Consider the following 27,155-nt stretch of genomic DNA (forward strand, 5'->3'; position numbering starts at 1 on the left):
AAAGGTTTGCTCATTTGGAATCACTTTTCACGTTTTAGCCTGCAATTTCTTAATATTAGCTGATGAAAAGGTGACATTTATAAATGATGAATAACATAATAGATAGCATTTAAAAGATTACATCTATTTTTCACCTTCCTACGATTTTTTGACTTACTTTGAATAAAAATGGTTCAAACATACGAATTAACAAACATTAAAAAAATCTTTACATTCACAATTTTACTTTTGGTTGTTATGTTTTATGCTTTTATGTTACCAAGCCATGAATGGAGACACACGGCCCAACAGTTGCTAGTACATTAGAAGGAGAGCTGTGCCCTATAGATTACCACAAATGTCCTGAGGGCTCTTTTTATCTCCATGAAGCGTAGATGTAAACAGTAAATCTGCCATCTGAGAGGCAGGAAGCAGAGCAGTACAGAAGCATTATTCTGAACACTTAACTAGGGTCTCAAAGTGACATTAAGTCTAGGGAATCCATGATCAAGCAAGCAGATGGAAAAAGCTTAACAGGTCATATGTGGATGAGATCACACAGTGGAAGACAAGGACTATGGGTTAGATATTTTCTTATGTAGGCCAGCCAGATAATTTGGCCCAAGGGTGCTGTTCACGAGCTGCGATTTTCACCCTCATCTCACTTTAACTTTTCGATTCTTGATTAAAACTGGTTTAATTGTGCCTGTTTCTTCGTATTTGTACACATGGACGTTAAACTTCTCTCCATCTCCCTTTCCCTCCAACTTATTCTCCATCTCTTTCCCTCGTTCACTCTCTCCCACTCTCTCTCTATCTCCCCCCTCCATCTCTCTCTCTTCTTCTTCTTCTTCTTCTTCTTCTTCTTCTTCTTCTTCTTCTTCTTCTTCTTCTTCTTCTTCTTCTTCTTCTTCTTCTTCTTCTTCTCCTCCTCCTCCTCCTCCTCCTCCTCCTCCTCCTCCTCCTCCTCCTCCTCCTCCTCCGTCTGTCTCTCTCTCAGTCCCTCAGGCTGTACCTTCTGGGGGAAGAAGCCTTGGTCCCAGACACGTAAGGTCCTCTGGCAGGTGGGCATGCTGCTGGGGGCGCCAGTGGTCATCTCCCTGATCGCAGGGATAGCCATACCAGTCATCATAGTGGGCATACCCATCTACATGGGCCGCAAGGTACAAGCTGTCTGGAGCTGTCTCACTGTCTGGTAGACAGTAGACGGTCCAGTAGACATTCACGCATGATTGACATTTGACACTTTTTAGTAAACATGCAGTGCATGCTTTGTTGTAAATTGACCATTCCAATGGGTCCCTATTGGTCTGATTTTTCATCGTTATGTTGCACTCTGTATTGTAGTTTTTCACGAAAAGTGTGGGACATGAGGTTGGATTGATTTGTTGTGGAACAGTGTTTAAATATGTTTGTAGGTAGGTTTTGATTTACCTATTTGATATAGGTTTTGTATTTAATGTTATTAACCAAAACTTAAAAACTTGTAAACTTCATCTCAATAAGCCTTATTAGACTTCATTGTATAAATAATAAACCTGAATGATGAAATATCTATATTTTTATGTTATTTTCTCCAGGTTCATGGTCGCTGTAAAAAAAACAACATCTCAGGAAGTAAGCATTATTTGACCGTGGCAAGTGGAGTGATGATGTCAGTGTTTGTGTCGCCGGTCATAGCAGCCATCACCGTGGGTAAGAGAAATACATAGCAACAGCGTTAACCTAATGAATTATGTTGCTATAGCTATGGGTTAGCTTTTTGGTCAACTTTCAGCTGGAAGGTTCTGAACCCGAATGTCTATGTAGAAGACAGTCTGGGGAGAAAGCCCCCCCCCCCCCCTCGTTAATGACATAGTATGAATATATAGAAAATATATAACAAAATATGGTCATGTGTCTAGTGGCTAGCTGGAGGTGGCAGGGGCACTCAGAGTTAGCCGTTAGCCTAGCATCTAGCAGGGAGGTGGACGGGGCACTCCGAGCTAGCCATTAGCCTAGTGTCTAGCTGGGAGGATGAAGGGATGCTCCAGGCTCTGAGAAGAGATGAGTCAGGGGTTTTGTAGATGAACCAAAGAAAGTACCTCTCAGGAGTAATCACCCTGCAGCGGGCCAAGTTCAGCTACCACTGACCGCGCTCCATCTGTGCACACACACACACACACACACACACACACACACACACACACACACACACACACACACACACACACACACACACACACACACACACACACACACACACACACACAGAGACACACACACACACACACACACACACACACACACACACACACACACACACACACACACACACACACACACACACACACACACACACACACACACAGACAAGCAGGCACACAGACACAGACATACAAACAATCACATACACTTTCACATACACACACACACACACTGTATAATCTTCTTAGCTTCACAAAATGTGAACATGATTTTATTAAACATGTCTGGTTGTTGCCGTTTTCGTCTTTTTTCGTTCGTTTTTTTCGTTCGTTTTTCGTCTGCAGGCCACATTGTGGGGATGTTAGTGCTTATGGTGGGTGGGTTTTATTAGTTATTACCGGTATTTAATCCAGCCCTTATTACCAATGCTTTGCGATACTAAACGATGGCTGCAGTGATGGGCCACTATTCGTAAACAGACATGGGGTGAGAGAGACCTTGCGTCTGTATGAACCCCCCACCTCTCAACCAAACACACACACACACACACACACACACACACACACACACAGACACACACACGCACACACACACACACACACACACACACACACACACACACACACACACACACACACACACACACAATTGCGCCCACACACAATAGTGCGTACACACACACACACACACACACACAAACACACACACACATACTCATACACAGACACACACACACACCTCGTCCTGTGTCTTGTTCTTTTGTCGCCCTCAGATAGTTGCCCCAGCCTTTCGCCCCAGCTCCAGCGGCCTTAATGAGCTCTTTTTGTTTGTTTGGTCTGTATACTACACTGTGTTCCCACATTCCCAGCTCATTCACAAGCCATCCAATCCCAGGGAGGTGGGTGGTGGGAGGGATAGTGTGAGACCTGGTCGTGTGAGTTTTGCTGATAATAAATTGGTGAAGGTTATGAGAGTGGAAAGTGGAAAGAAGAGAAGTTCCTCTGGGATCGCTCTCTCTCGGAAGTGTGTAAAGCACAGACATTATTTTCATTCTTTAACACTTTTCCACTGATATTATATCAATGTAGAAATGTCATTCCCTACTACAACATCATAATATCAATTTCAAGGAGTTCTGATTCAATTTAGACTGATTTCCCGAATTCCCAACCCGGGATATATAAACGACATCAACAATCTAACTGGTGACAGATCAGTGAGAGACATTTTGGTTAGTATAGAATGATGCTTTGAAGTTTAAGATGTTCCGTTGGGGGGGCCTTCTGTTGTGAGTGCTGTGTGTTGGATGCATCATATGGATTAACAACGAGACACCCAGGAGCTGTATATTCCCCTGATACCACAGTTGGAACAACGATTTCGTATGAGTTACCTTAAACTATAACGTTATTTTCATCAACCTAATCAGCTCTAATTTTATAATCTTCCACAGCGCTTTGAGTTTTTATGCGTCAAAGCTGCAACTCGTCGATAGTTCATCTTGTATGGATTCTTAACTGTTAATCCGGAAAAATAACGCAGACCCATGGAACGTTTTCGACCAATCAGAATAAAGTATTCAACCATGCCGTTGTGCCAGCCCTGTTGCTGACCGCGTGTGTTTCCTTCCAGGTATGGGGGTGCCCCTCATGCTGACGTATGTCTACGGGGTGGTCCCCATGTCCCTTTGTAGGAACGGCTGGTGCCGCCCTCAGGGTGACCCCCCCGACTCACACAAGATCCAGCTGGAGGACCTAGCTAGCTGTGAGTACAGCGCCCCACACACCTTGTAGCCCAGCTCAGCTCCTCCAATGTCTTCTTCAAGGGGATATATTATATATATTATTATATCAGGTGTGAGCGTGATTAGCCGTTACAAGCCGTTTTGAAAATGTGCCTCTTGTGACATCACAAGAGGGCCTGTCCAACTCGATGTACGACGGATAGATGAGCAACGTTCGCTACAGTCCACCGGGTAGGCTGGTAGACTGATCTATCCAGCACGCATCTAGGTGGACACGCCCACTTGTGATGTCCAAAGAGGCGGATTTTCAAAACGACTTGTAACGGCTAATCACACTCACACATTGCGGTATAAAATGTCACCTTTAAGCGTGTTCAGCATTATGTGATTAATGCAATGTGATGTGTCGGCCTGATCTGATCTGCCTTTCAACTTCCCTTGAAGATCTTCTGTTCTCTCACGTAGTCAGTGACCACTGGACGGGTCAAAACAATCCGGGAAATCCTGGCAACACCCACTTGCAGGAAGTTAAAGTCAGTGTACAGGAAGTGGGTGTGCTCCCTAGTACGAGCACGGCACCACCCGAGGTGAATACCTGCACAGGATTGGAGGAAGCCACGGAAAGTCCTGGATACTTGCAGAAGGCTAGCCAATCAGAATGCGAGGTGGTTGTGGTGCCCGATGGCAAGCTGAGCGACACTCAAGCCTTCTCCTTAAGGTAAGATTTGCTTCTTCAGTCTCCTCTCGAGTATAATCTGCAAGTTCAACTGTATTTACACAGCCAATAATAATCCAAGGAACAGTTTGCCTGTTTAGATAGTGCTAGTAATATTTCATGTGAACCAAACAATTATGTGTAACCCTGAACCCTAAATCCTAAACCTTGAACCCTGAACACTTCTCCTTAACCCCTACCCCCTAAACCCAACACCTTAACCCTAAACCCTAATTCTCCCCCCCCCCACAGAGATGGGACCAGTATTAAGGTGCGGGTGGAGATTGAGACCCACCCCAGGGGGGCGCGCCAGACCAGCCTGAGCAGCGTGCTGTCTGGCCACAGCCTCTCCGTGGAGTCCCTGGGACACTCCCGGCCCCAGTCGCTGTCCCAGGACTACCCGTGTGCCTCAGAACCTGCAGACAAGAAAGGAGCTGGAGGAGGCAGGGGAGGAAGTGGAGGAGGAGGAGGAGGAGGAGGAGGAGGAGGAGGAGGAGGAGGAGGAGACGAAGGAGGAGGAGGAGTCAAGAAGTTGGAGGCAGGGGAGACTGAGGGGACTTTTTGCCCCGTCTTTGAGCTTGACGCAGTGTGAGGGCGTCACAACCCCACAGGGTTGAATACCCGACTGGGTTTTTTGCAGAGAAACAAAGGGTCTTTGTGGCTACCACTGGACCGGTGTAACCCAGCCTGGCGTGGCCTGAGAGGAGCACGTAGCATCGGCCATCCCACCCGTTGCCTTTTTTATCCTTGGCCTATGAAGGAGAGGAAAGTGTGAAGGAGGAGCTTGAGCATTTGTGTGTGTGTGTGTCTGTGTGTGTGAGTCTCCATGTGTTTATGAGCATGCGTGTGTGTTTTTGTCTGTGTGTGTGTGTGTGTGTGTGTGCGTGTGCGTGTGCGTGTGCGTGTGCGTGTGTGTGTGTGTGTGTGTGTGCGTGTGGGTGCGTGTGTGAGACTGCGAGAGTGTCCATGTGAGCGTGTATTTGCATGTGTTTACGAGCGTGTGTTCGTGTGTGTGCGTGCGTGTGCGTGCGTGTGTGTGTGTGTGCGTGCGTGTGTGTGTGTGTAATTGGACAGAGGGGAGAACTGGGCAGTGACTTCATGGGCGTCTGCCGAACCTCTGCAGGAAGAACGTGGAACATGACATTAAAAAGATATCCCTGAAAGCATGTAAGCAGACTAGTGCAGTGGGTATACGCCTGTTGTCGATTTATTTCCTAATGTGCGCTCTTTTAAAAAGGTACTACCTTACCCGGCATCCCATAATACTAATCCATTTAATCTCTGCTCCTCGCGCTATGTCATCCTCATCCCTGTTGCCATCCCAACCCTACTGAATTGATTAAAAACAGGCCAAATGGGAAGTGAGTCGACCGAAAGCATGACGGGAATGTTCATTAAACTCATCACGACAACACGTTTCAAATCACATGAGGACATATAAACCGATGTATTGTTTGGTTTGATCTGAATGCATCCCATAATAAGACCTATGAGAATCCACTGGTACGCACCCAAGGTCAGTGAAAGGTCAAACAGTTAGAAAGGGTGAACTGCCAGTTCTCACAGTATTGTTGGGAGATAACAATGAGTGCATATCCTAGCGTCCCTTTAGCATATTTATATATACATATATATCAAACATTGAGCCATGCCATACACTCACAGACAGTTATGGCTCCATAAGCATTATTTAAAGAGAGTTCTGTATCATTGTCGGATGGTGACTGTTGGTAGGAGGGGACGTGATGGCTTTTGTGTTCATGAAACATCACGATCGGGTCTCTTATCCAGGTCCAACGTCTTCCACACACGGGGAGAAGGCCAGAGTTTTGACTATGGCGCTATGAATCTATTTCCAGTGTTCCCGGAAAGAGACCCACAGCAGTGTCCATTTGGTTTTCTTTCTTTTTTTAATTCTGGGAGACAGGATTTGCTTTCTCCTTTTTCCTGTGGGTCAAAAAGCGCAAAACCCATTGCAGTATATTACTGAAGTTAGATGCACCAAGAGCTGCAAACTTTTGTTCAAACAAAACAGCTGCATGATTTACTTGCTGTGTATCCAGGTTGACCCATATATGCAGCACACGTACACAAAGACACACAGACACACGCACAAACAGAAACATAAAGCAGACACAAGTAGTAGGCTAACCCTGCTAGCAGTACCTAAAAGTGCAAAAATCTAAAGAAAAAACCTCTTAAATACTCACGGAGCACCGAACTAGTACTTCTAATACTACTACTACAACAGCAGCATGCCATTCCAGGCTATTCTGTATAACCCCCTGCTAGTGGAATCATGGGAAAACACATGATTTGTTAAGCTTCCTGTGTGTGAAATGATCTCAACAGACAGAGATGTGCTGAAATAAAGATTTCACCATGAAGGATGATTGCCATGTGTTATGTGTCACGTGAATGACAGAATTCTCCTGTTGCATTTTTCTATGCGTCAATGTGTGTAAGGATTCATGATGGAAGACGTCAATGTGTCCTTGATTTAGTTATACTGTATAGTATACCATTTTCTCTGCAACCTTCTTTCATGAGATTCCATTAAGGCGCCGCGCAAGTAGTGACTTATTTAAACAGCAGGGGGCGCAAGTATACAGGTAATTGTTCCTGTTCTATTAATTTTCCAATGTCCTGACAATGTATTAACAAAGAATTCTGCCAATCCTTAATAATAATTATTAAATAGCGTTATCTTCAAACAATCTATACAGAGCAAACAATCACATTAAAAACAAATTTGTCTGGCTTATCTAATTTAACATTATTACTTCAGTACAAATGATAAAATGGGGCCCTTTTTCTTAAAATGAGCCTCATCTTCTTGAACTGTATTTAGCAGTTCATTAGTTTAGTAGTTAATTGCCAAAGTTATGTTAAATGACAAAATATTCGACCCTTGAGCCACAATATAAAACGGTGTGGTCACCACGGATGGGGGCGTGTACGCCATTGAAGAGGGCGGGTCTATTTTAGGATGACACGCCCTCTGTAGATGGGCAGTCAGTGTGGTGCTGCAAAAGTAGAAGCGTGCGATGTTCGTTGTGTTTGCCCGTGCGATATTCCGGAGGGAGGGACACTGATTGCCCATAGTAAGGACACTTGTTCTTTCTTTTAACGTTCCGAAATCTGTGTGTGTGTGTGTGCGTGTGCGTGTGCGTGTGTGTGTGTGTGTGTGTGTGTGTGTGTGTGTGTGTGTGTGTGTGTGTGTGTGTGTGTGTGTGTGTGTGTCCTTCACCCGACGACGTAGTTTAGCCCAATCCACTTATTTAGTCTGTCTGTGTCCAAGGCAAGGAAAGTGGTACCCACCTGCCGAAGCACACACCTCAGTATGGATGCTCTGAAATCAGCGGGGAGAGCAATCATAAAGAGTCCAGGAGTCCCGCGACATACATGGGGAACTTCAAAGCACGAAAGTAAGTGTATACCTTCACCTTGTGATTCAGATGCTTGGTTTGTTTAGTCAAATAGTTAATGTGTGGCATGCAACGAAGCTCTCCCTCAATTGAGAAGGCTGACAATCCATGGCACCAGCTTGCCCTATAAGTGTTTACAACTGGGGCATTGAGCTGCAGTTAATTAAAAAGCGTTTTTTTTCGTTATATAGTAGCCTACATAATCTTCACACATGTTGATTGACAGTGTAACCTTTTTTATTTTTTTATTAAGCTGCTTTTGTGTGGACTGCCAAAATGAGAAAGTTAATTCAATATTACCCCATTTCTATACATCCTCCTAAAGCTACAATAACTTAAAGCGTATAGACTGTATAAAACCTAAATAAGTCAGACAACGACTGAATAACTCCAGATATTTATTTTCCCCCAGACAAACATTTATAGTTCATTATTTCACAAAAAATAATATCGCCGTACATAAATTATTGCACGCAGCTCTTGTACTAGTCTGTGCGAGAATATGTAATTGGAACAGTTGGCAAAATAAATGTTTGTTGTATATTTTTTTCGATTATCTCTTCCAGAGGTCAGAAAGTTATGTTATTGTGGAGGTTTGCATGGCAGTATACGATCTGTCTTGTGCATACTAGGGTGATGTCTTTATGATTCCCTATAAACACAATGAGGTCCCTTGGCTATGTATGCTCACATCCATGCATGGAAATAAGTGTGTGTGTGTGTGTGTGTGTGTGTGTGTGTGTGTGTGTGTGTGTGTGTGTGTGTGTGTGTGTGTGTGTGTGCGTGTGCGCGCGCGCGCGCTCTGCTACTTGGTGCTCTAAGATTTCATTTTTTGTTTTTAAATACATGGTGGCAATTTACAAGTAGACACATAATGACTGAGTATCAATTCACAGACATGCGTGTCAAGTCCTGGCTTATTGATTTGGGAAGCTCACTGTCACTCGTCGTTCACACTGCGACGTGTGAAATCTCCCAATTCATAACATGTGCCAAAAGACTTGACACTCGCCAGGGAATACACTCCATGAATGAATGATTCAAGTCAAATAGGGGATTTGAATCTGCTGGGATTTAGATCTGTTTTCTTTGGGATAAGGGTTTTTAATGAAGCCTGGCTGTATTGAGACATATTTATTCATATTTAGATACAATGCGTTGATGATTGGTGTTTGGTTCAACTTCACAGGTTTTTGATTATGGCGTATCATTTGCCTGATCAATTTTCACGCAGAAAGGAGAACATGGTTCTCCTTTCTGGAACACTTTATTTCATACATTATTTAATGCAGTAATAGGCATTATTATATAGCATAAGCATTGAGTATGCTGTAAGATGGGCTAGAGTTAAACCCCTTACCATACTAAATAATACTTTAGGCAACTCCAGCCTACCGTAGCTAACATCATCACCATTAGTAAAGATGAACACCATAAGCATACAACAGTTTCCCCTCATTGCAACATCCACAATCTATATCTTTGTAATTCCAAGGCGGTTTTCATTTGCTGTCAAAGTAAAGACTGAGCTGCATTGTCATTGTTAGGAAGGAGCAGCCCTGTGGTGGTTCATCCGTGGTTGTTATTGCTTCTAGAAGAAAAGGTTTCTGGTTTGTTTGAAGACAGCGAGGACAACAGAGACAAGACAGTGTTGCGTAGTTATCCCCCTTCCAAGGCCGGGAGGTGATGACTAATGACAGTAACCGTTCACAACTGTGAGACACACACACGCACGCTCACTCCAATGAAGCACACGCGCCTCACACGAGTCGATCTGGAAGTGACAGCTGACGTGGAGAAGCTGCTTAGCAGGCGGTCATAGTGGATCAAGAGCACATCTCCATGCCAAACATGTGGAGCAGTGGCCTCAGAGCGGCAGAATGCAGAAGAGGCTTTCCACGTCGCATGACTTCCTGGCCTGCCAGACTTTCTGACACATCAGGTCTGATTGTGGCTGGTGCGGTGTGGGGGCTGTTTTGCATGAAGTTTAATTAGCATTCTGGACGGTGTGGGTACTGGCTGAATTTGAGGAAAATATATGCAGCCACAAATTTGGATGCTCCGATTCCTCCTCCCTCACCAATTAGGTCAACATCTGTTCAATAACCCCTGGATCCTTTCAATGCCCCTTCATTCAAACCCTGACGGCCAACATCCACAGACCGCCACTGCTGTTCACAAAACACATCAGTTTTAATCAAACAGGAATAGATAAAGGGTTGGGTAGGAGATGGGATACATAAATAAACCAAATGGGGCTTCTTTCTCAGTAGCATACTTTCTGAGGCTGAGGTCATGAAGGGAGAGAGGGAGAGAGGGAGAGGGGCATGTGCCCTGGGTGCTGAGGACAACTGCACACATGTGGGGTGGCATGGGGGTGCTGTGTGGAGTTATTCAGCTGGAAAATGGTTTGAGGCCCGGCTGAAAAAAAACGTTGAAACTTTAGCGCTGTTAATGTCTACTCATGCTGTTTAAGAGGACTTTGCATTCCACTTTAAGACCAACTTTATTTTTTACTTGATTAACTTTAACCTCACTCTAGTACTCGTAATACATTATTAATACACATTTAGTGCAAGCAATGAAGCCTCAATGTGCTCTCAGAACTGTGGCTTGTCTTTGTCGTTACACGTATACATTATATTATTTACAGCAAGTATGCTGAAGTAAGTACAATATTATTCATATTCCTAACTTGGTCTGGTGAACAAATCTTTTATTTCTTTCCTATTTATATCCTATCCTATTGGGATATAAATATATATATAGCATCATATAACCCTTCAAGGACACTAAGGACACCGATAGTGCAGAGCACAGCGATAACGATACGCCGGTAGATTGAACTGTGAGTGGGAGCAGCGTACGCCCCTGTGCAGCTATCAAACCCTTCCCTGGGAGTGCAGGAAGCACACAAACGGAGTGACGTACGGACGCCGCAGTGGCAGTTGGTGAGGCCAATTATCGTCCCTCCAAATACCGAAATGAAGCCCCCCGAAGCCGTTGCTCACACTCTCCCTCAGAATGAGGTTTGGATGGGGGAGAAGGAACAATATCCTCCAGTAATAAATACAGTGGAACACATGGGGGAGGGGGAGGAGGAGGAGGAGGAGGAGGAGGAGGAGGAGGAGGAGGAAAGGTAAAGGCTGAGGAATGTAATGGAGGTGGGGGGGCGAAGAGAATGGAATGCATTGGAAAGAAAGCATAGTATAATGTAGGGTATGCATGGTGTAGGGGAAGGGTAATGTGGTTGTCAGCGTTGTTTGACTCCCAGCTCAAAGGGTACTGGGTTTGATCCCCCATGGCCTCAGCCTCATTGTCCTTGAGCAAAATGCCCTTATCCCCCTGCCCTACCTGCTCCTCCTTAAAGACCTTGAAGATGCTTTGGATAAAAGTGTCTGCTAAATGACTTTTGCTAAATTGTAGTATTTCTGTTCTTTTTTCGTAAGCGATGAATTGGGCTCATCGCTTGGCCGTCTGGTTTTCTTACGGGCTAGTCATTATGTTATCCCTTCTTTTTGCCTAGCGTTGCAGCATTTAAATACCGTCCCGATTCTCGACAGCCTGAGTGCGCGTGGGTAGGATGGTAGTTTGGAAAGAGCTGATTCTGAGGTATTGTGAACAGGATGTCACTTCACTGTCCAGAGAGTGCTGGGTATTTAAAGTATGTGAATAGTAGAAGGGATCGTCGCGTGGTGTGAAATCGAAGCTCAGTAGGAGTGGGGATTGGGATTTAAAGGCATCCCTTGTTATTGTGCTTAGTGCTTACTATTATCCTTCTGTCTTCTGCCGACTCAGCTAAAAGTCTCCAATGGTAAGGGAGCGAGTGCGGAGGTCAATGGTTCATGTTAGCATGTACCCAATTAGCCCATTCACTTGCCCATTGGACTTCTATTAGCACACATTGGCATGCGAATGCACGAAGTAGGCCTATTTAGGGGTCAGCTGGGCAAGCAGTTTTGCTTAATGCTAAAACATCCTCTGTCTCAAATTCAAAGGTAGGCTTCGCCAACATTGACATTCATATTGGTATGTGAATAAACAATTTTGTTGCAATAGTGTGTGTGTGTGTGTGTGTGTGTGTGTGTGTGTGTGTGTGTGTGTGTGTGTGTGTGTGTGTGTGTGTGTGTGTGTGTGTGTGTGTGTGTGTGTGTGTGTGTGTGTGCGCCCGTCTGCATGGCTGGCTACTCAATAATGTTGCCAGCCACGCATATACAGAATTGGTGAATATATGTACTATTCAACTCCACTAGCAACTGTTCCATTAGCAACTGCATAAATTCGTACTTTATAACCGTGTTATTTGACTGTTTCAACAAAACGTTCATCAGAAACCACAATTGAGTGGCCTGAGTTGCATTTATTTGCCGGAATATAAAATTTGTATTACTCATTTGCTGCGGAAAGAAAGAACAAAGCTCCTGCAGCCCTGCTTTCACTCCCTTTCTGCTCCCTGAAGATACTACTTAGGTCGGCCTAGTGTCAAAGGGAGATGTGCTCCTGTGACAGCTCTGCTCATTCTCTGTTCTCCGCTCCATACTCGTTAATTTCAGTGTTTCCTCTCGCTTCCCCCCCACTACAGGATTTCTGTACTTCGGTGCATTTCAACCTCACTGCACAATTCTATCTTGCGTTATACAACCATTTTCGGGATTGTTAAATGCCGTTTGCTATCCAAGTGATGGTTTCTGTAGCAAATTTCAGGCCTAATATTCACATATTGTTGGCCAAAAGGGATGCTATTATTTTTTTTAGAAACGCGTTACCCCTTCAACGTTTGCCCCATCACACTCTGTGTCACATCATATCTGTACCCGAGGCAGCACTCAGCTTGGGACTCACTCTGTGTGGATGCTACTTATCTTCCATTATCTGTAGTCATTGTCAGTCATTTTGTATGACAGTATCTGGTAAATGACAAAATGTCAAAAGGAAAAAAGCATTCTAACTTACATTTTTTTATTTATATTATCATTTGGGATTTTCTTGCTGGAATAGACCTACTTTTTGAAAATGCTTGAAAACCATTTCTGAACACGGAAAACCGACTTCGTGGTCAACCTGTACATTGATTCTGTTTCAACCTTGAGAGCAAATGGATTCTCAAACAAGAAACAACCATTTAATTTCTACCACACATAGATTTTTCTATGGTCGATAATATCTCTATTTTCTCCGTAACATGTTCGCACCTATTAGCCAGGGTTCACCTGGAACACTTGTGTTGTGTGCGACTGCATAACAGAATATTGATTAACCAAACTGCTCATGTTATTATAACTGGAGCACGTCACTTTGATGTTGAACAGAACAAATTTGTTCACGTATGGATTGATTTACTTTCGTGAGGCTTTTGGAGAGTTCCATGCCCGCAGAATGAATTGAGGCTGATGTTGGGTTGCATCAACGTTTTACCCCTTTTAAATTTAATTTTTTCTGCATGTACCCTTATCCAAATCGACTTCCTCTTTTTTCAGATACGTTGTCAATAAGTCAGTAGAGGTTAATCCTCTTGCTCAAGGGCTTCTAGCAGGTGGTCATGGTTTTGACCCAGAACCTTATCTAAGAGAGGACTGCAGAGAGGTGCTGGATATCTGTCGGGGGTATTGATGTGAAGATCGATGAGTGGCCCTCTAATAGTTGTGATTATTGATTTTTATTGTGTGTACACCACCCCCACCACACCCCTTTCCTCCACCCTCTGTTGATGGTCTCTACTTGTCATACCCTCTCTCTTTCTTCTTTGTACACTACTCTTTAAACACCACTCCTTTGTGTTCTGGCCCTTTACGTTTATAAATCGTGTACCTTCTCCCTCGCATGTGTTTTTTTACTTCTTTTTCATTTTTTTCTCAGAGCAGGTCGTTTCTCAGACCTGCAGTGAAATTTGCAACATAGGGAGTTTTGTCGAGAGACATATTCGTTGCATCGCATTGCAGACACGCACACACACACACACACACACACACACACACACACACACACACACACACACACACACACACACACACACACACACACACACACACACACACACACACACACACCCCTTTCTCTCCAGCTGTTGTTGCATGCAGTAGTGTGTCGTGATGCTTGTGGGGCAGCTGTGAAAAGGTATATCATGAGCCTCTGATATAACACTGTTTTGGAAGAGGTATCTTCTGTTACTTTTAGTGTGTGTGTATGTTTGTGTGTGTGTGTGTTTGTGTGAAAAGGGGCAATAAGAGCGACACAAAGAGAGATGCCGCAAGATCGTCAGAGGAATAACAGCAGATGTCCCTGTGTGTGTATGTGTGTGTATGTGTGTCAGCAGGACCTTTTCTTCCACCATCGGGGGGACTGCTAAATATATTTACTGTCCTCCTAGGAAGAAAAACACCTCAACAAATACAAACACTTCCTCCACCACATATGACACATCTGATGTGAGCCTTGCGTCGAGACCAAAGACGCATAAAATATGATGCGATTTAAACACAGTGACACGTATTCTCTCCCTGTCCTATGGGTATAGGTACTATGCAGTATCTATACCTCTGTTTTTATCCTCCCACACTCTCCTTTTCTGCCGCTGAAGCCCACATCCATGCATTCATCCCCTCATGTATCAAATGGGGAAGGATGTCGTGTCTTGGCTAGAGTGTTCGACCCCCACCCGCCCACAGGTACTGGGTTTGATCCCCAATGTCCGCAGCCTTACCTAGAGCCATCGTGGAGCAAGATGCACTGGCTACCCTACCTACCTCCTCCTTGATGACGTGTATCTAAAGTTAATGTTGTTCATCGCCCAATTGTAAAATCGTTGACCCTCACGAACTCAACACTTTCCAACCCACTAAACACCTTCCTCCTCTCTCATTATATATACTCTCTCCCCCTCCTGTCCTACCAACCCTCCGCTGAGCAGAGACTTCAGTAAAGATCACAATACCCTTTTCTTTCATAAGCGTTTCCCATAAACAACACTAATTGATTTGTAAAACCATATGAATAAGCTTTCGGCCAACGGTAGAGCAACTCTGACAAGGTAGGTTAATCAAAACCTCCCACCGCACTCCCCCTCCTCCTGTCATAGATTAATAGTTTTATTTAAATCGGTTGATGTAGTTTAATTGTCTCGGTGGCTGAATGATTTGTTCCTGTATGTTGTTATCTTGTTGTGTATATTTTGTTTTCCGGCTTTCCTTCTGAATGTGATGGATCGCTATGTTTATGTACACCCGTTTACCTATTCAAGGCACAACTACCCAGCATGCACTGCGGTGACGCAACAACACCTTTATAAGTGTAAACAAAAAGTGAACGCTTGAGTCATCCCAGAACGAGGCCGTCAGACGCTGTGTGTCGCCGCAGGCTGTATCTCCCTCCATCCAAACATTAGCCAATCAATCACTAGGGTCGAGTGAGTGGTGTGGACTGTTTCATCCACAAACATCCTTGGTTTCATCGCATAAGGAAGGATATTCCCGCGGGTAGCCTCTACTGACCCACAGACACACACACACACTCTCTTAGATCAGATCAGCCGGATGTCATAGGGAAAGGTTAGCTGCTCCATACTGCGATGCATGGTAATGGATTTAGAAGCTTATGTTGTCTGTTTGATCTCCAACTGTCAAAACAAAGTGTTGTTATGCCAGCTCCTTTAGAATAATATAATATATATTTCTATATATGATAATAAAAAGTATATTTTTAATAATATGTAATATTAATAATTAATTAATAATAAAAGATGGCGCTTATCCCATTGGTGATGCTAACCCTCTTTTCGCTCTTACGACTGCACCAAGGTTAAGCTCGCTAATTATTTCATGAATGGCGTGCCTAATGAAATGAGAAAAGCGTGTACATCGCCGACAAAGAGGGCTGAGATGAAAGAAGGTCCCAGGAGCCATTGATCTTATCAGCGGAAATGAGGGCGAGTACAAAAACAAACACCAACTGTTTGAATTGCTAATGAAAACCATCTTTCTGCCGTGCGCCGTGTGCTTTATGAGCAAACAGCCACCAGCAATGCTTTATTCACCCCAGTCGGAGAGCGCTGTTGTTGCCTGCACTGTTCTTTGTTATACAATATTGTGTCACAGAATATTCAGGAGTATCATGGGGGAAAGTATTGCACTGAGCATATGCTGCACTTGTTTTGTGTACAGTCCCACAGAGTGTGCATACAAAGCAGCAAGGAGGGACAGATCTGAGGCAACTTGGCAGTAAATGTAGGCAATTAAGGAGCAGGTGAGAGGCTGAGACATCTTGCTGAAGGAAGCAAGCAGGTCGGTGGCATTGGGGATCAAAAAAAAGGCGTGATCCAAGGTGAGTTAATCAAATGCCAAATGCCTATTCTCCCCAGCTGGAGAGACTAAAATCTTCCCCAGATTTATCATACAGAACTAACCCAAACCCATCAAATATATATTATAAAGTGTATGCTGAACTGAATCCCAGTTATATTATTACTCATTAACTATTAATTGGATTGCCAGATCAACCTCGATCTTCAAGAACTCACAGACAGTAATTAAGGCATTGCTATTAGGGAAGCACAAGGCAAACCTACTAAATAATACAACACGTATGGAATAACAGATGCCCCGGACAGGTTTCATGTTATCTTAATGGATCAGTTTGTTTTTACATTGTGGGAAATGCGAAAAACACCCATCGCCTCTCCTGTGCGTTTAGCTCATTAGTCGAGAGAAAAGTAGACTTCTGTAGTCGATCATGACGGCACTCTTTTTTTATGGTCCACTATCATGCTGTTGTGAATAGAGATAATAATGTACTGCTTGCAGTGATGTGAATGCTTTCCTCGTGCAAGAGATTAGTATTAGTTCCCCTCATGGCTACGAATCATTAGGCTGGATGATGACATTTCATGGAATTAGCCATTCCGTGCGCGTATATACAGCACTGTCTGTTGAACCATTAGGCAGTCTCTTCTTATACGCAGGACCATCACTTGAGACCTTTCAAACCCTGCCATTACTTTTTTGCCAAAAGTGTATCATAGGTCCTCAATCTCCCGTGACCCCATATGCATAACACGCGGCCCGGGGCGGGGCCAGACCCGGAGGTTGGGAACCACGGCTCTAATGAGTGTGTGTGCTCGCCGGTGGGAGAGACTCAAAGAGGGTATGTCACGGCCTATGATTAGCATAATGACTCAAGCCATGGGGCAAATTAACACATAATGCGATACTGGAGCCGCTTTCATGTTCTGTTAAGTATCCCAGAAGATGTGTCTACATTACAACAGTCCTTTTCTTTTCATTGTTATTGTAACAACGGCGACTGGTTTGTATTCTATGGGGTGTTATTTTCATTACCGTGTGTTTTTACATTTGACATCTTCAAGGCATGCACACCCACACTCTACCCCTTCAAGTGCTGAAACGCGCGGCAGGGAATTCAACTCGCCTGTCAATTAGGGCAAAGTCACTTGTTGACATACTTTTAGGTATTTGTTTGAAGTGCTCTCCGCCAGGCGTGAGTGTGGTGCATCACAACGTGTGCGACGTGTCAGAAGCAGAAGGGCGCTGTCAAAACTGTCACTCAAAGAAACACATTCGCTGCCTCTTTATATTCCCGACACAGCCCCCCACCCCCCAGCCCCCCAGCCCCCCACTCGCACAGCGTCTGTTGATTGCCTGAGGAGGTCTTTTGAGCTCACCCTGGCATATACCTGGTGATAAGTTGCATCATATATCAGGGCAGGAGGTTTTATTTTCCCATTAATGTGACAGCACTTGAAGTCTTGGTGAGTAAGATGTATTTATAGAGGTTATTAGTAAGGCTCCTGTCAAAAGTTCCAGAGTATATGTGCACTGACTTCTTCATTAAAATTCCGAAAGCAGTTTTGACATCTGTGTATGCATGCACAGTACACAAAATATTTTTGGAATCTTTTTTTTATTTGTGTTCTTTATTTAGCTGTATTCATTGGCTTGCTAATGTATCTATTCATTCCTAAAGAGACTAGCATTTTTGGAACATGAATTTGAATGCTTAACGTGCATCCCCCTATACAATATTGCTGGTGTTGTAATTTCTATTTTCTGGATGCTGAACACTGACATTAAACTGACCTTTAACAGGTCAGGTGTGTGTGTGTGTGTGTGTGTGTGTGTGTGTGTGTGTGTGTGTGTGTGTGTGTGTGTGTGTGTGTGTGTGTGTGTGTGTGTGTGTGTGTGTGTGTGTGTGTGTGTGTGTGTGTGTGTGTGTGTGTGTGTGTGCGTGCGTGCGTGCGCATTTACACACGTTAATACCACAGACTGTAGCACAAGTGTGCAGTGTGAAAGACCAAAGTGTAGCTCAGTGTAACGGACCAACAAGAGTGTTTTTGTTTCAGCATGGTGAAATCAGTAGATCAAATTTCACAGAATAAATAGACATGCCTGCCATCCTCCATGCCACTGTCCTTAAACATGGAAATTATGTAAAAATGATAACAAATCTTTTATCTGTGTTGTTTAAAATATGCAGATGTCTAGCAATCTTGACGTGATTGCCATGCTTGTTGGCATTTTGAAATGTTTGTTGTCATTGCCGCCCGAGCTCAGCCTAAGTGCACCGCGGCACAAGAAGACATTTAATTGGGATGCTTGTTTTTGGGTATAATTGCCGTGGTTGCCTAGCGACATCAGCTGGCTCGATAATGCCGGGCCGCTATCTTGTCGCCGTTGTTGTTGTTGTTGTTGTTGTTTTCATTGTGCTGGAGAGAAGCATGCAGCGGTGTACAGCTGCAGTCACTTCGATCGGGTGTTTGAAAGAGCTGGGGCAGGGGAAGGGTTGTACCACGTGATACGTCTCGGGAGACGGGAGGAGCCTTCTGCATGGCTTACCGCAGGTTGGGCTGTTGTTGCTTCTTGGGTTTGTTGAGGACTTTAAGATTGTGTGTGTGTGTGTGTGTGTGTGTGTGTGTGTGTGTGTGTGTGTGTGTGTGTGTGTGTGTGTGTGTGTGTGTGTGAGATTGGGTATGTGTGTGTATGTTAAGGTCTGACAGCAGTACACCTTTTTTGAGTCCTCAATATGGCAGTATCACCAATACTGCATCCATAATGCATTCTGATGTACAAGCCCTATAGTAGAGAAGATATACTGTCTGTCAGACAGCAGGATGGCAACTTGGCCTCACTTTCTTTTTGCCTTCAGGCATTATCTGGAACACACACACACACACACACACACACACACACACACACACACACACACACACACACACACACACACACACACACACACACAGTCGCTTGCACCTTCCTCCTTCTCTTGCATATGTGGCCTATTTCCCATCTCAGGGTGTGTGTCCTACATTGTTCCAGCTCTTCGGGATATGAATAAAAGCACGATAAAGGTGATTACACGTCGGCTCGGAACCCGCGTGCGGGAAGACGGCGGCAGAACGGATGGAGGCAATTGGTTTGACTCTCTCCTTTTGAAATGGATGTTCTGTTTTTAAAAGGCTGTGTGTGTGTGTGTGTGTGTGTGTGTGTGTGTGTGTGTGTGTGTGTGTGTGTGTGTGTGTGTGTGTGTGTGTGTGTGTGTGTGTGTGTGTGTGTGTGTAAAACCCCGTTGAATCTCTGGCCTAATTAGGGTCCAGCGGGAGGCATAACAAGAGGGGGGAGCAGGGAATGATGCGCTGGGTGCTGCAAGGGCAAATCGCTTGTCTGGCAACCCTCTGAGATTAATAGTAATGGCGTGGGTGGGTCGCTGTGGGTGTGTCTGTGTATGTGAGTGCATGGTCGCCAAATGCGTGCTTAGGAGTTCATTGTGTTTTTCATTTTTCACGAGTCGACGCTGTGTGTGTGCGCCGCGCTCGGAACGAATTGGAGCGGGGCATTGTGTTTTTTTATTCGTTGATGATTGAGTCATTTAACGAGCCCCCCCCCCCATCTCTTAAACGGCGGTGTAGTCCAACCCCGCTCAGCGCCTCATTGTTTATTGAAAGCATCAAAGGGCCCCAGTGCTTTGATTTGATACGAGTCTATTCTGTGGATGCCGAACAACCAGAACTTAAAACGTGTTTTTTTGTTTTAAGTGCTTGCTGTGCAGAATACTTCTCCGAGGAACGGGGTGTGAAAGTGTCGCTGCTCGACATCAATTCCACCTGTCACAAACTGGTTCATGTCAATGAAAAAGAAAACGGGGGGTTCACGCAGAAGTCTTGAGTCAAAAGTTAGTCATGCTTTCCTTTTTTCTGAACCACCATAAATAATTGAAAACCCAGTGAAAGACATGCATGTCTGAATACATGTTGGATATTAGTAACGGAGCAGGAAATGTATGGGGTAGTGGAGTGTGTGAGTGCTGAAATAGAGACCATTAGGCTGCTGGAATAACACAAGAGACAGAATGACACAAAAAGAGAGAGCTGCCTTGAACCCAGGCTGCTAAGGTGAACCATACATGAAGACCCACTTTCCTTTCGGACACACACACACACACACACACACACACACACACACACACACACACACACACACACACACACACACACACACACACTGCGTGTCCTTCAAAGAAAGGATAATCTATCACAGTAGTAGTAGGGGCTCAGTGTGTATCAGTGCGAGTGGGTGAAAGAAAAAAACTGTGAGGTCACCCATATTTCCAGGCTGGTGTTTTGCGCTTCAACAGCCAAAAAATCCTATTAGTCGCGCTCCGCTCGTCGCTGGCGCTTGTATCTGCCACACTACCCTTTGTAGCCCAGTGTTAACGCAGAGATGGGGATTTATTAAATATTTCATATTTTGACCCTTATTTCCTGGAGGAAATGCAGGGTGGGGGTGGGGTCTGGGTGCTATAGAAAGCCTGGAGCATTAACAAAAGGCCTCCTTCTAAATAATAATGTGATATTAATGTGAGGCGTCACCAGGCACAGATGTGATACCGACCCCAGCAGTCGTTTTATCTGTTTTGGGGCGAATCCTTTCATGGAGGAAGAACAGAGGGAGACTTTTGACCCAGAGAATGGCATGGTCTTGTTAATTACATTTGGGTATTTTTTTTTATTTAACTGATTTATATTTCCAATGCAACTTCCAGTGAATTCAAACAAGGCATGTCCTGTTAGGTAGGATGTTGGGGTACTCTGCTCTAGAAGGCCAGAAGCTAGGTCTTACAGACATTTGGGACCGAACCCACTATCTCTTGGCTGGGAAGCAAACCCCATGGACACGGCACTATCCTGGCCCACTTCATAAAGGTATAAAGGCAGAGCCTGAGACGTTGTTATGAGAAGGAGTCTGTGTCTGTATGGGCTGCGGAAGGTGCACCTTACAGCCGGAAGGCGTCATTTCATGCTCAGAGTGCCAGGATTATCTCCCTTTGAGCGGGACAAAGCTCTGTATCAAGCTGTTTTCTACCCCGAGGATGAGTACTGCACAGAAACGGAATTACATTTCTCAAAATGTAGTTCAGGACAGGCCAACGGGCGGCTTAGGGTGTTTGACGTTTAACTCCCAGCCAAACCGTTCTGGGTTCAGACCCCTGTGTCCGCACTCTCCCTGTAGGCGCCCTAGAGCAAGATGCCTCGATGCCTATCTGCTCATTAATGACAGGTATCCAAAAATAATAACACTTTCAGTTGCCTTGCAAAATGAATAAAAATAAAAATGGTACAATTCGACTATGTGTCACTAGAGCTATCAAGAAATGATATAAAGTCGATTATTCAAACTCTTCAGAATCATTCTCAACCGCCCAACGTGGGAGGACTTCCGAGTCCCCGGCCCGCTCAGAGTCCAAACGGAGCTCCGCCTCTCCGAGTGTCCTTCAGAGGGGTGGGCGTTTCCTGCTGAACCACACCAGAGGCAAGCCTCGGAAGCCGCCTGTTAGCAGCAGTTGTTGTTTCAGATTGAATAATTTAGTCGTAGAAGGCGGCGGGGGGGGGGGGGTGTGCAGTTAGTGGTGGTGGTTCTCCGTCGTCCTCCCCCCCCCCCTCCCTCCAGCGACAGATGGCTCGGCCCGGGCAGAGAACCTGCTGCTGCCAGAACACTGCAACAGAATGTTGGACAACCCTCATCTCTCTCTCTTCCTCCCTCACTCTTTACACATCTCTCTCTCTCCTCCTCGCTCACTCTTTACACCTCTCTCTCTTCCTCTCTCACTCTTTACTCACCCCTCTTCCTCTCACTCTTTGCACGTCTCTCTCTTCCTCTCCCTCTTTGCACGTCTCTCTCTTCCTCTCACCCTTTACCCATCCCTCCTTTTCTCCCCATTCTCTCTCTCTCTGTCTCTCTCACAAAACATTCTATGTCTGAATGTTTTTCTGAATCGCTGTCCCGACTGCATTCATGACAAAGTGCGCCAACAAGATGCTTGTTGCTTTGGCAACAAAAACAACAACATTTGGCCTGTTGCAGTCACATTAAACGCACGTATGCACGGATGCATACGGTGGCATGACCTTGGGTACAGGTGCAGCACATTCCCCCCCTGCCGGGCATCTTTGTCGCATGGGGAGGGATGTTTGGAAGGTTTCCACATCGGTAGATCTTATACCCATCCACCCCCCCCCCCCCCCCCCCCCCAACTCTGTTAGACATGCCCTGTAGGCAGCAAGCGCATGAGTAAGTTGGTACCTGTGGGGGCGGGGGTTGATGGATGAAACCTGCAGCATCATGTGTGGCACTGCAGCGCTGGATCATCACAGTGTGGGTTGAGCTGGAAGCCACCGGTGCCTTAGCCTGCAAAGGTCTGCTTGTGCATAAAGCCTGGTGGATGATGGTTGTGTAGAAGTCAATGAGCCAACGCAAATGCATATTCTATCATGTTCCATCAGGCATTTTTAAAGTACTTCGGTTCATATCTCACTGGGGCAAACAGGCATTGCGTAAGACAATTCAAACTAAATCTGGCAACCAAGAACACATCATGACTGCTCAAATATATTTCAGTGGTCTCAATGTGCTCTTTAAACCAAAAAATAAAGAACACTTCTGACTCTCTCTCTCTGCCTCTGTCTCTATCTCTGTCTCTTTTCCTTCGCCTTCTCTTCCCTCTGTCTGTCTCTAATCCTTCTCTTCTCCTCCTCTTCTCTTCTATATCTTTGTCTCTTTCTTTCTCTCTTTCCCTTCTCTTCTGTTCTCCTCCTTCTCTTCTCTTCTATATCTTTGTCTTTCTTTCTCTCTTTCTCTTCATTTTCTCTTCGCCTCCCTCTCTTCTCTGTGTCTCTCTCTGTCTCACTCTCTTTCCCTTCTCTTCTCCTCCTTCTCTTCTCTGTGTCTCTCTCTGTCTCACTCTCTTTCCCTTCTCTTCTCCTCCTTCTCTTCTCTGTGTCTGTCTCTCTGTCAGAGCTGCCGGAGAACTGGACCGATACCAAGGAGACCCTGCTGGAGGGTATGGTGTTCAACGTCAAGTACCTGGGCATGACCCTGGTGGGCCAGCCCAAGGGGGAGGACATGGCCGCCACCGCCATACGCAGGATCGTTGCCACGGTGAGCTGTCCCCCCTGTCAGCAGTCCCCCATCGTCCGAGGGCCAGATGCCTCACTCTACCCTGCTCCTTACTGACGTGGTTCTAAAAAGTGTCACAGAAAAGTAATCTTTGCGTTTTATTCTGTACTATTTTTAGAATGAAGTGAAACACCCATAGTCATGCAGTAGTCTTTATTAAACAAGTTATTTTTATTATCATTTTTCACCTTTGTTCAATAAGTCTCATTGAGGTTGTGGCCACCTCCTGTCCAAGAGAGATCAGCTGCAGCACAAATCACAAAAAGTACATGACATGTACGAACAAATGACAGCAACATTATACAACGAAAAAAGGATTAAGATTAGAAGACGACAAAACGGGTAAATGGCAGAACAGCTATGTATGTTGGTAGACGGAGTCCCACTGCCTACCTTCTGCAGCTCTACTGCACCGAAGTAGAGTCAAGAGTTTGCCTCAAGTCCGCACTGCTCAGTGAAAGCAACAGAGCGTTTGAGTACACCTCCGGCCTGGCAGATTAGTTCCAGGTGTCTTAGGGCTCTGTATATGGACCGTGAGGTGTTTCTCCTCATTCCATTACTTACCGCCGTGTGGCCATTTGAGATAACAGATAATGCTGTTGTTCACCCATCCGTGGGAGGGCTAGAGAGTGTGAAAGCGCCACTATCAGTGCGTCGATGGTACACGTGCACTAGGACCGATCCCAAGAGCAGAACCCCCAACCAAGCGCCACCTTTTTCCTCGCCGGTCCATGACAGCGCATGGTGCGGTCTGATTATATTTGCTTTTATTACGTTATCCGTTCTTTAATTTGCTAGGGGTTTCCTGAAATATCTCATTTCATTTTCCCTTTTATTTGCTTTTTAATTGCGACCCAAATCAGTTTTGTTTCGTGAATAGCTTGAGGTTAAATTAGTTTAACCTCAAGCATTTACATCTGCCGTTTGGAAGATTTATCTTTGTATTTATCATGTCCCATTCTGTATCAATCACAACTATAAGCCTATTAGGATGTCCAAGGTTAACAGGCATAAATACCTCCTTGCGTCTTATAGAGAGATGACTCTCATGGACGGAATGGCTCATGTTGGTACGTTAAAGTATTGTTCGAACTCCCCTACGGATAGAAATACAAAAGAGCTTGTAAAGTTGCAATTGCTTGGGTGCTTTGTAAGAAGCAACGTGCGCTTACACGTTTCTATACCCCTGCGCTCTCAGAAAAACACACGCACACGCACACACACATACACACAGGCTTGTTCTTTATGCCCTGCGACTGCTGCCGTTTTACGCAGATAATGTTATGATATATTTTTATGAAAAAGTAATCTCACTTCAGTCCTCCACATGCTCATTTTGCTGTATTGTCAGTCCCTGCTTGTGTGTTGGGAGCACGGCAGAATGTTGCTGCTCCATCCCTACTTCACTCCCCAAGGCATTCAGGCTCCAGCAGTAAGACATGGCACCGTTTCTCTTGTCCTTGGAAAGTCCTCCTCCCCCCCTCACGCTCTCTCTCCCCTGCCACCTTTTTATGTCACTCTCTCATCCGTCAAACCTCCTGTCGATCCCTCTGCAATAAAACGAAAAACCCTGCAGCAACGAAAATCAAACAAGAAAACAAAACTGGAGCAAAAATATTTATGAAAAAACTGCCGGAAAATAAGTTCGAAAAACCATAGAAAAAAAACTGCCAGGAAAAAAACAGCACAAATCCCTAACACGCGCACGCGAGGTAAGGATTTGTGTTTTTTGTGATTTTGTTACACCACTTCCAAGTCCACACGTAACTAACGTCTCGCTGTGTCGCTTCGATGCCTTCTAAGGAATCAATTGATTGGACAGAGGAGAGCGTCAGCAGAACGGAAACGAAATGGGGGGGGGGGGGGGGGCGAGGGGGGGCGAGGAGGGTGAGGGGTGGGTTTCATCGAGTGGGGCTAATCAGTTTGGGGGGTTGAGGGGGGACTGAAAGTCAAGTTCCATTGTTCCCCCTCCAACCCCCCAGGGACCTGCTATCTCATAGCACGAGCTCAGCACATTCACCTGCTGCCAGTTTTACTGCACAAGACGCCTTCAGAAGGGGTGGGGTCGCCGGGGAAGGGAGGGGATGGAGGGGGTGGGGGTGGGAGGTGGGCGGCTTTGGGGCTACGCATACCTGCTCTCCTTTTTCCTTCAACAGCACAACCCCGGCGCATCCCCTTCCCCAGACAGATTTTTGCAGCATTTTGCAGTAATTTATTTATTTTTTTGGCCCGAATGAAATCCGTGATTAAAAGAATTTTCCCCCCCCCGCCTCTTCAAAGTAATGTCATCTCTGGCTTGACTTGAGTTGACAGGCTGCCCTTTTCGGCCTGAATCAATTGACACATTTCATGTTTGATGCGTGAAAGGGGTGTGCGTGTGTGTGTGTGTGTGTGTGTGTGTCTGTGTGACGTGCGAAGCAAAAAAACTCTGCGTGTGTGTGTGTGTTTTTACATGTATTTTCATCATCCACAGGCGAGAGCGAGTGCCAAGAAGTTTCGTAAAGTGACGCTGACGGTCTCTCCCAAAGGCATCGTCCTCACCGACACGGACACCACAGACCTCATAGAGGACGTCTCCATATACAGGTGAGACCACAGACCTCACAGAGGAGGTCTCCATATACAGGTGAGTCCACAGGCCTCATAGAGGACGTCTCCATATACAGGTGAGACCACAGACCTCATAGAGGAGGTCTCCATATACAGGTGAGTCCACAGGCCTCATAGAGGACGTCTCCTTATACAGGTGAGACACAGGGACCACCGACCCCATAGTGGACATCTCCATGTACAGGAGACACTGACTAACACTACATATTGGCTGTTTAGACGATGCAGTTTGTAATAAGCCATATATTTAGAAGCAAGTTTTAACCAGAAGCGACTTACACGTAACGGGTCATTATGGAGGAGATGGGGGGGTTAGCGCAAGTGGGACAATTTATTTTCACCTCAAAATATCTGTTTTAAAACAAATTATTGAAATTCAATAGTTTTGTTCACCCGTATTGCCAATTCCTTCCATATTACAGACAATCTTAATAGTTTCTTGGAAATGTGAAGACATGCCCTGCTAAGCAATGATGAGTAAGAGTTTAGGAGTCAATATGTCTTAATGATGACATATAGTTGTGTGTGACATTGGTTACCTCTCGTGACATATACATGATATACAGAGCTGTCAGGCAGCGGTCATTGTGAATGGAACGCTGTGGTAGATATCCTCCTAATGACCCAAGATATGGTGTTCCATTAAATAATAACCCTGTCAACAGTAGTCAGTCACTCAGTCAGTCAGTCAGTGAGTCAGTCAGTTAGTCACTGTAGCGCTCTGTCAACTCTGGTTCAATCTGGGCCACTGAGAAAAAGAAAAAAAGTGCTCTGCTGTTACTTGTAAGAATAGTGGGAGCAAACACATCTTGGTAGATCAGCGAGGGCGCCTCTTTGTTCTCTCGCTGTATAACTCGAATGATCAAACTCTGCTGGAGCCTACACTATAGGATTCCCCTTGAACATCGAGGTGTGCGTGCGTGCGTACGTGTGTGAGTGCGTGCGTGCGTGTGTGTCCGTGTGTGTGCGTGCCCGTACCCGTGCCAGTGTGTTTGCGTGTTTGTGGACCTTGGGGAGGATCACTGCTGCAGGAC

General features: G+C 45.2%; 2 protein-coding genes across 5 annotated transcripts in view; both read left to right on the top strand.

Annotated features, from left to right (window-relative positions):
• The window catches only part of si:ch211-278j3.3 (E3 ubiquitin-protein ligase RNF19B), a 28,732-nt gene extending 10,515 nt beyond the window's left edge, over positions 1–18,217 (top strand). The window contains exons 6-11 of one of the 2 annotated variants that reach the window (XR_003974373.1): positions 980–1,142; positions 1,560–1,674; positions 3,799–3,930; positions 4,355–4,628; positions 4,878–5,431; positions 18,156–18,217. Coding sequence is in view for 1 of the 2 variants with exons in the window: in XM_030346067.1 (XP_030201927.1) it covers positions 980–1,142; positions 1,560–1,674; positions 3,799–3,930; positions 4,355–4,628; positions 4,878–5,217 (1,024 nt within the window). In the remaining variant the exon portion in view is untranslated. Of the gene's footprint in view, positions 1–979; positions 1,143–1,559; positions 1,675–3,798; positions 3,931–4,354; positions 4,629–4,877; positions 5,525–18,155 lie in introns of those variants that run through there. The other variant, XM_030346067.1, reaches the window with a different exon arrangement.
• Positions 5,543–27,155, top strand: part of si:dkey-71h2.2 (low density lipoprotein receptor adapter protein 1) — a 36,589-nt gene continuing 14,976 nt past the window's right edge. For all 3 annotated transcript variants that reach the window (XM_030346096.1, XM_030346097.1, XM_030346095.1), the window contains exons 1-4: positions 5,543–7,729; positions 7,927–8,053; positions 23,351–23,493; positions 25,985–26,097. In XM_030346096.1, coding sequence (XP_030201956.1) covers positions 7,969–8,053; positions 23,351–23,493; positions 25,985–26,097 — 341 coding nt within the window. In that variant the 5' untranslated portion in view covers positions 5,543–7,729; positions 7,927–7,968. The remainder of the gene's footprint in view (positions 7,730–7,926; positions 8,054–23,350; positions 23,494–25,984; positions 26,098–27,155) is intronic.

The sequence above is a fragment of the Gadus morhua genome, chromosome 21, assembly GCF_902167405.1.
Source record: "Gadus morhua chromosome 21, gadMor3.0, whole genome shotgun sequence".
In the NCBI taxonomy this organism is placed as follows: Eukaryota; Metazoa; Chordata; class Actinopteri; order Gadiformes; family Gadidae; genus Gadus; species Gadus morhua.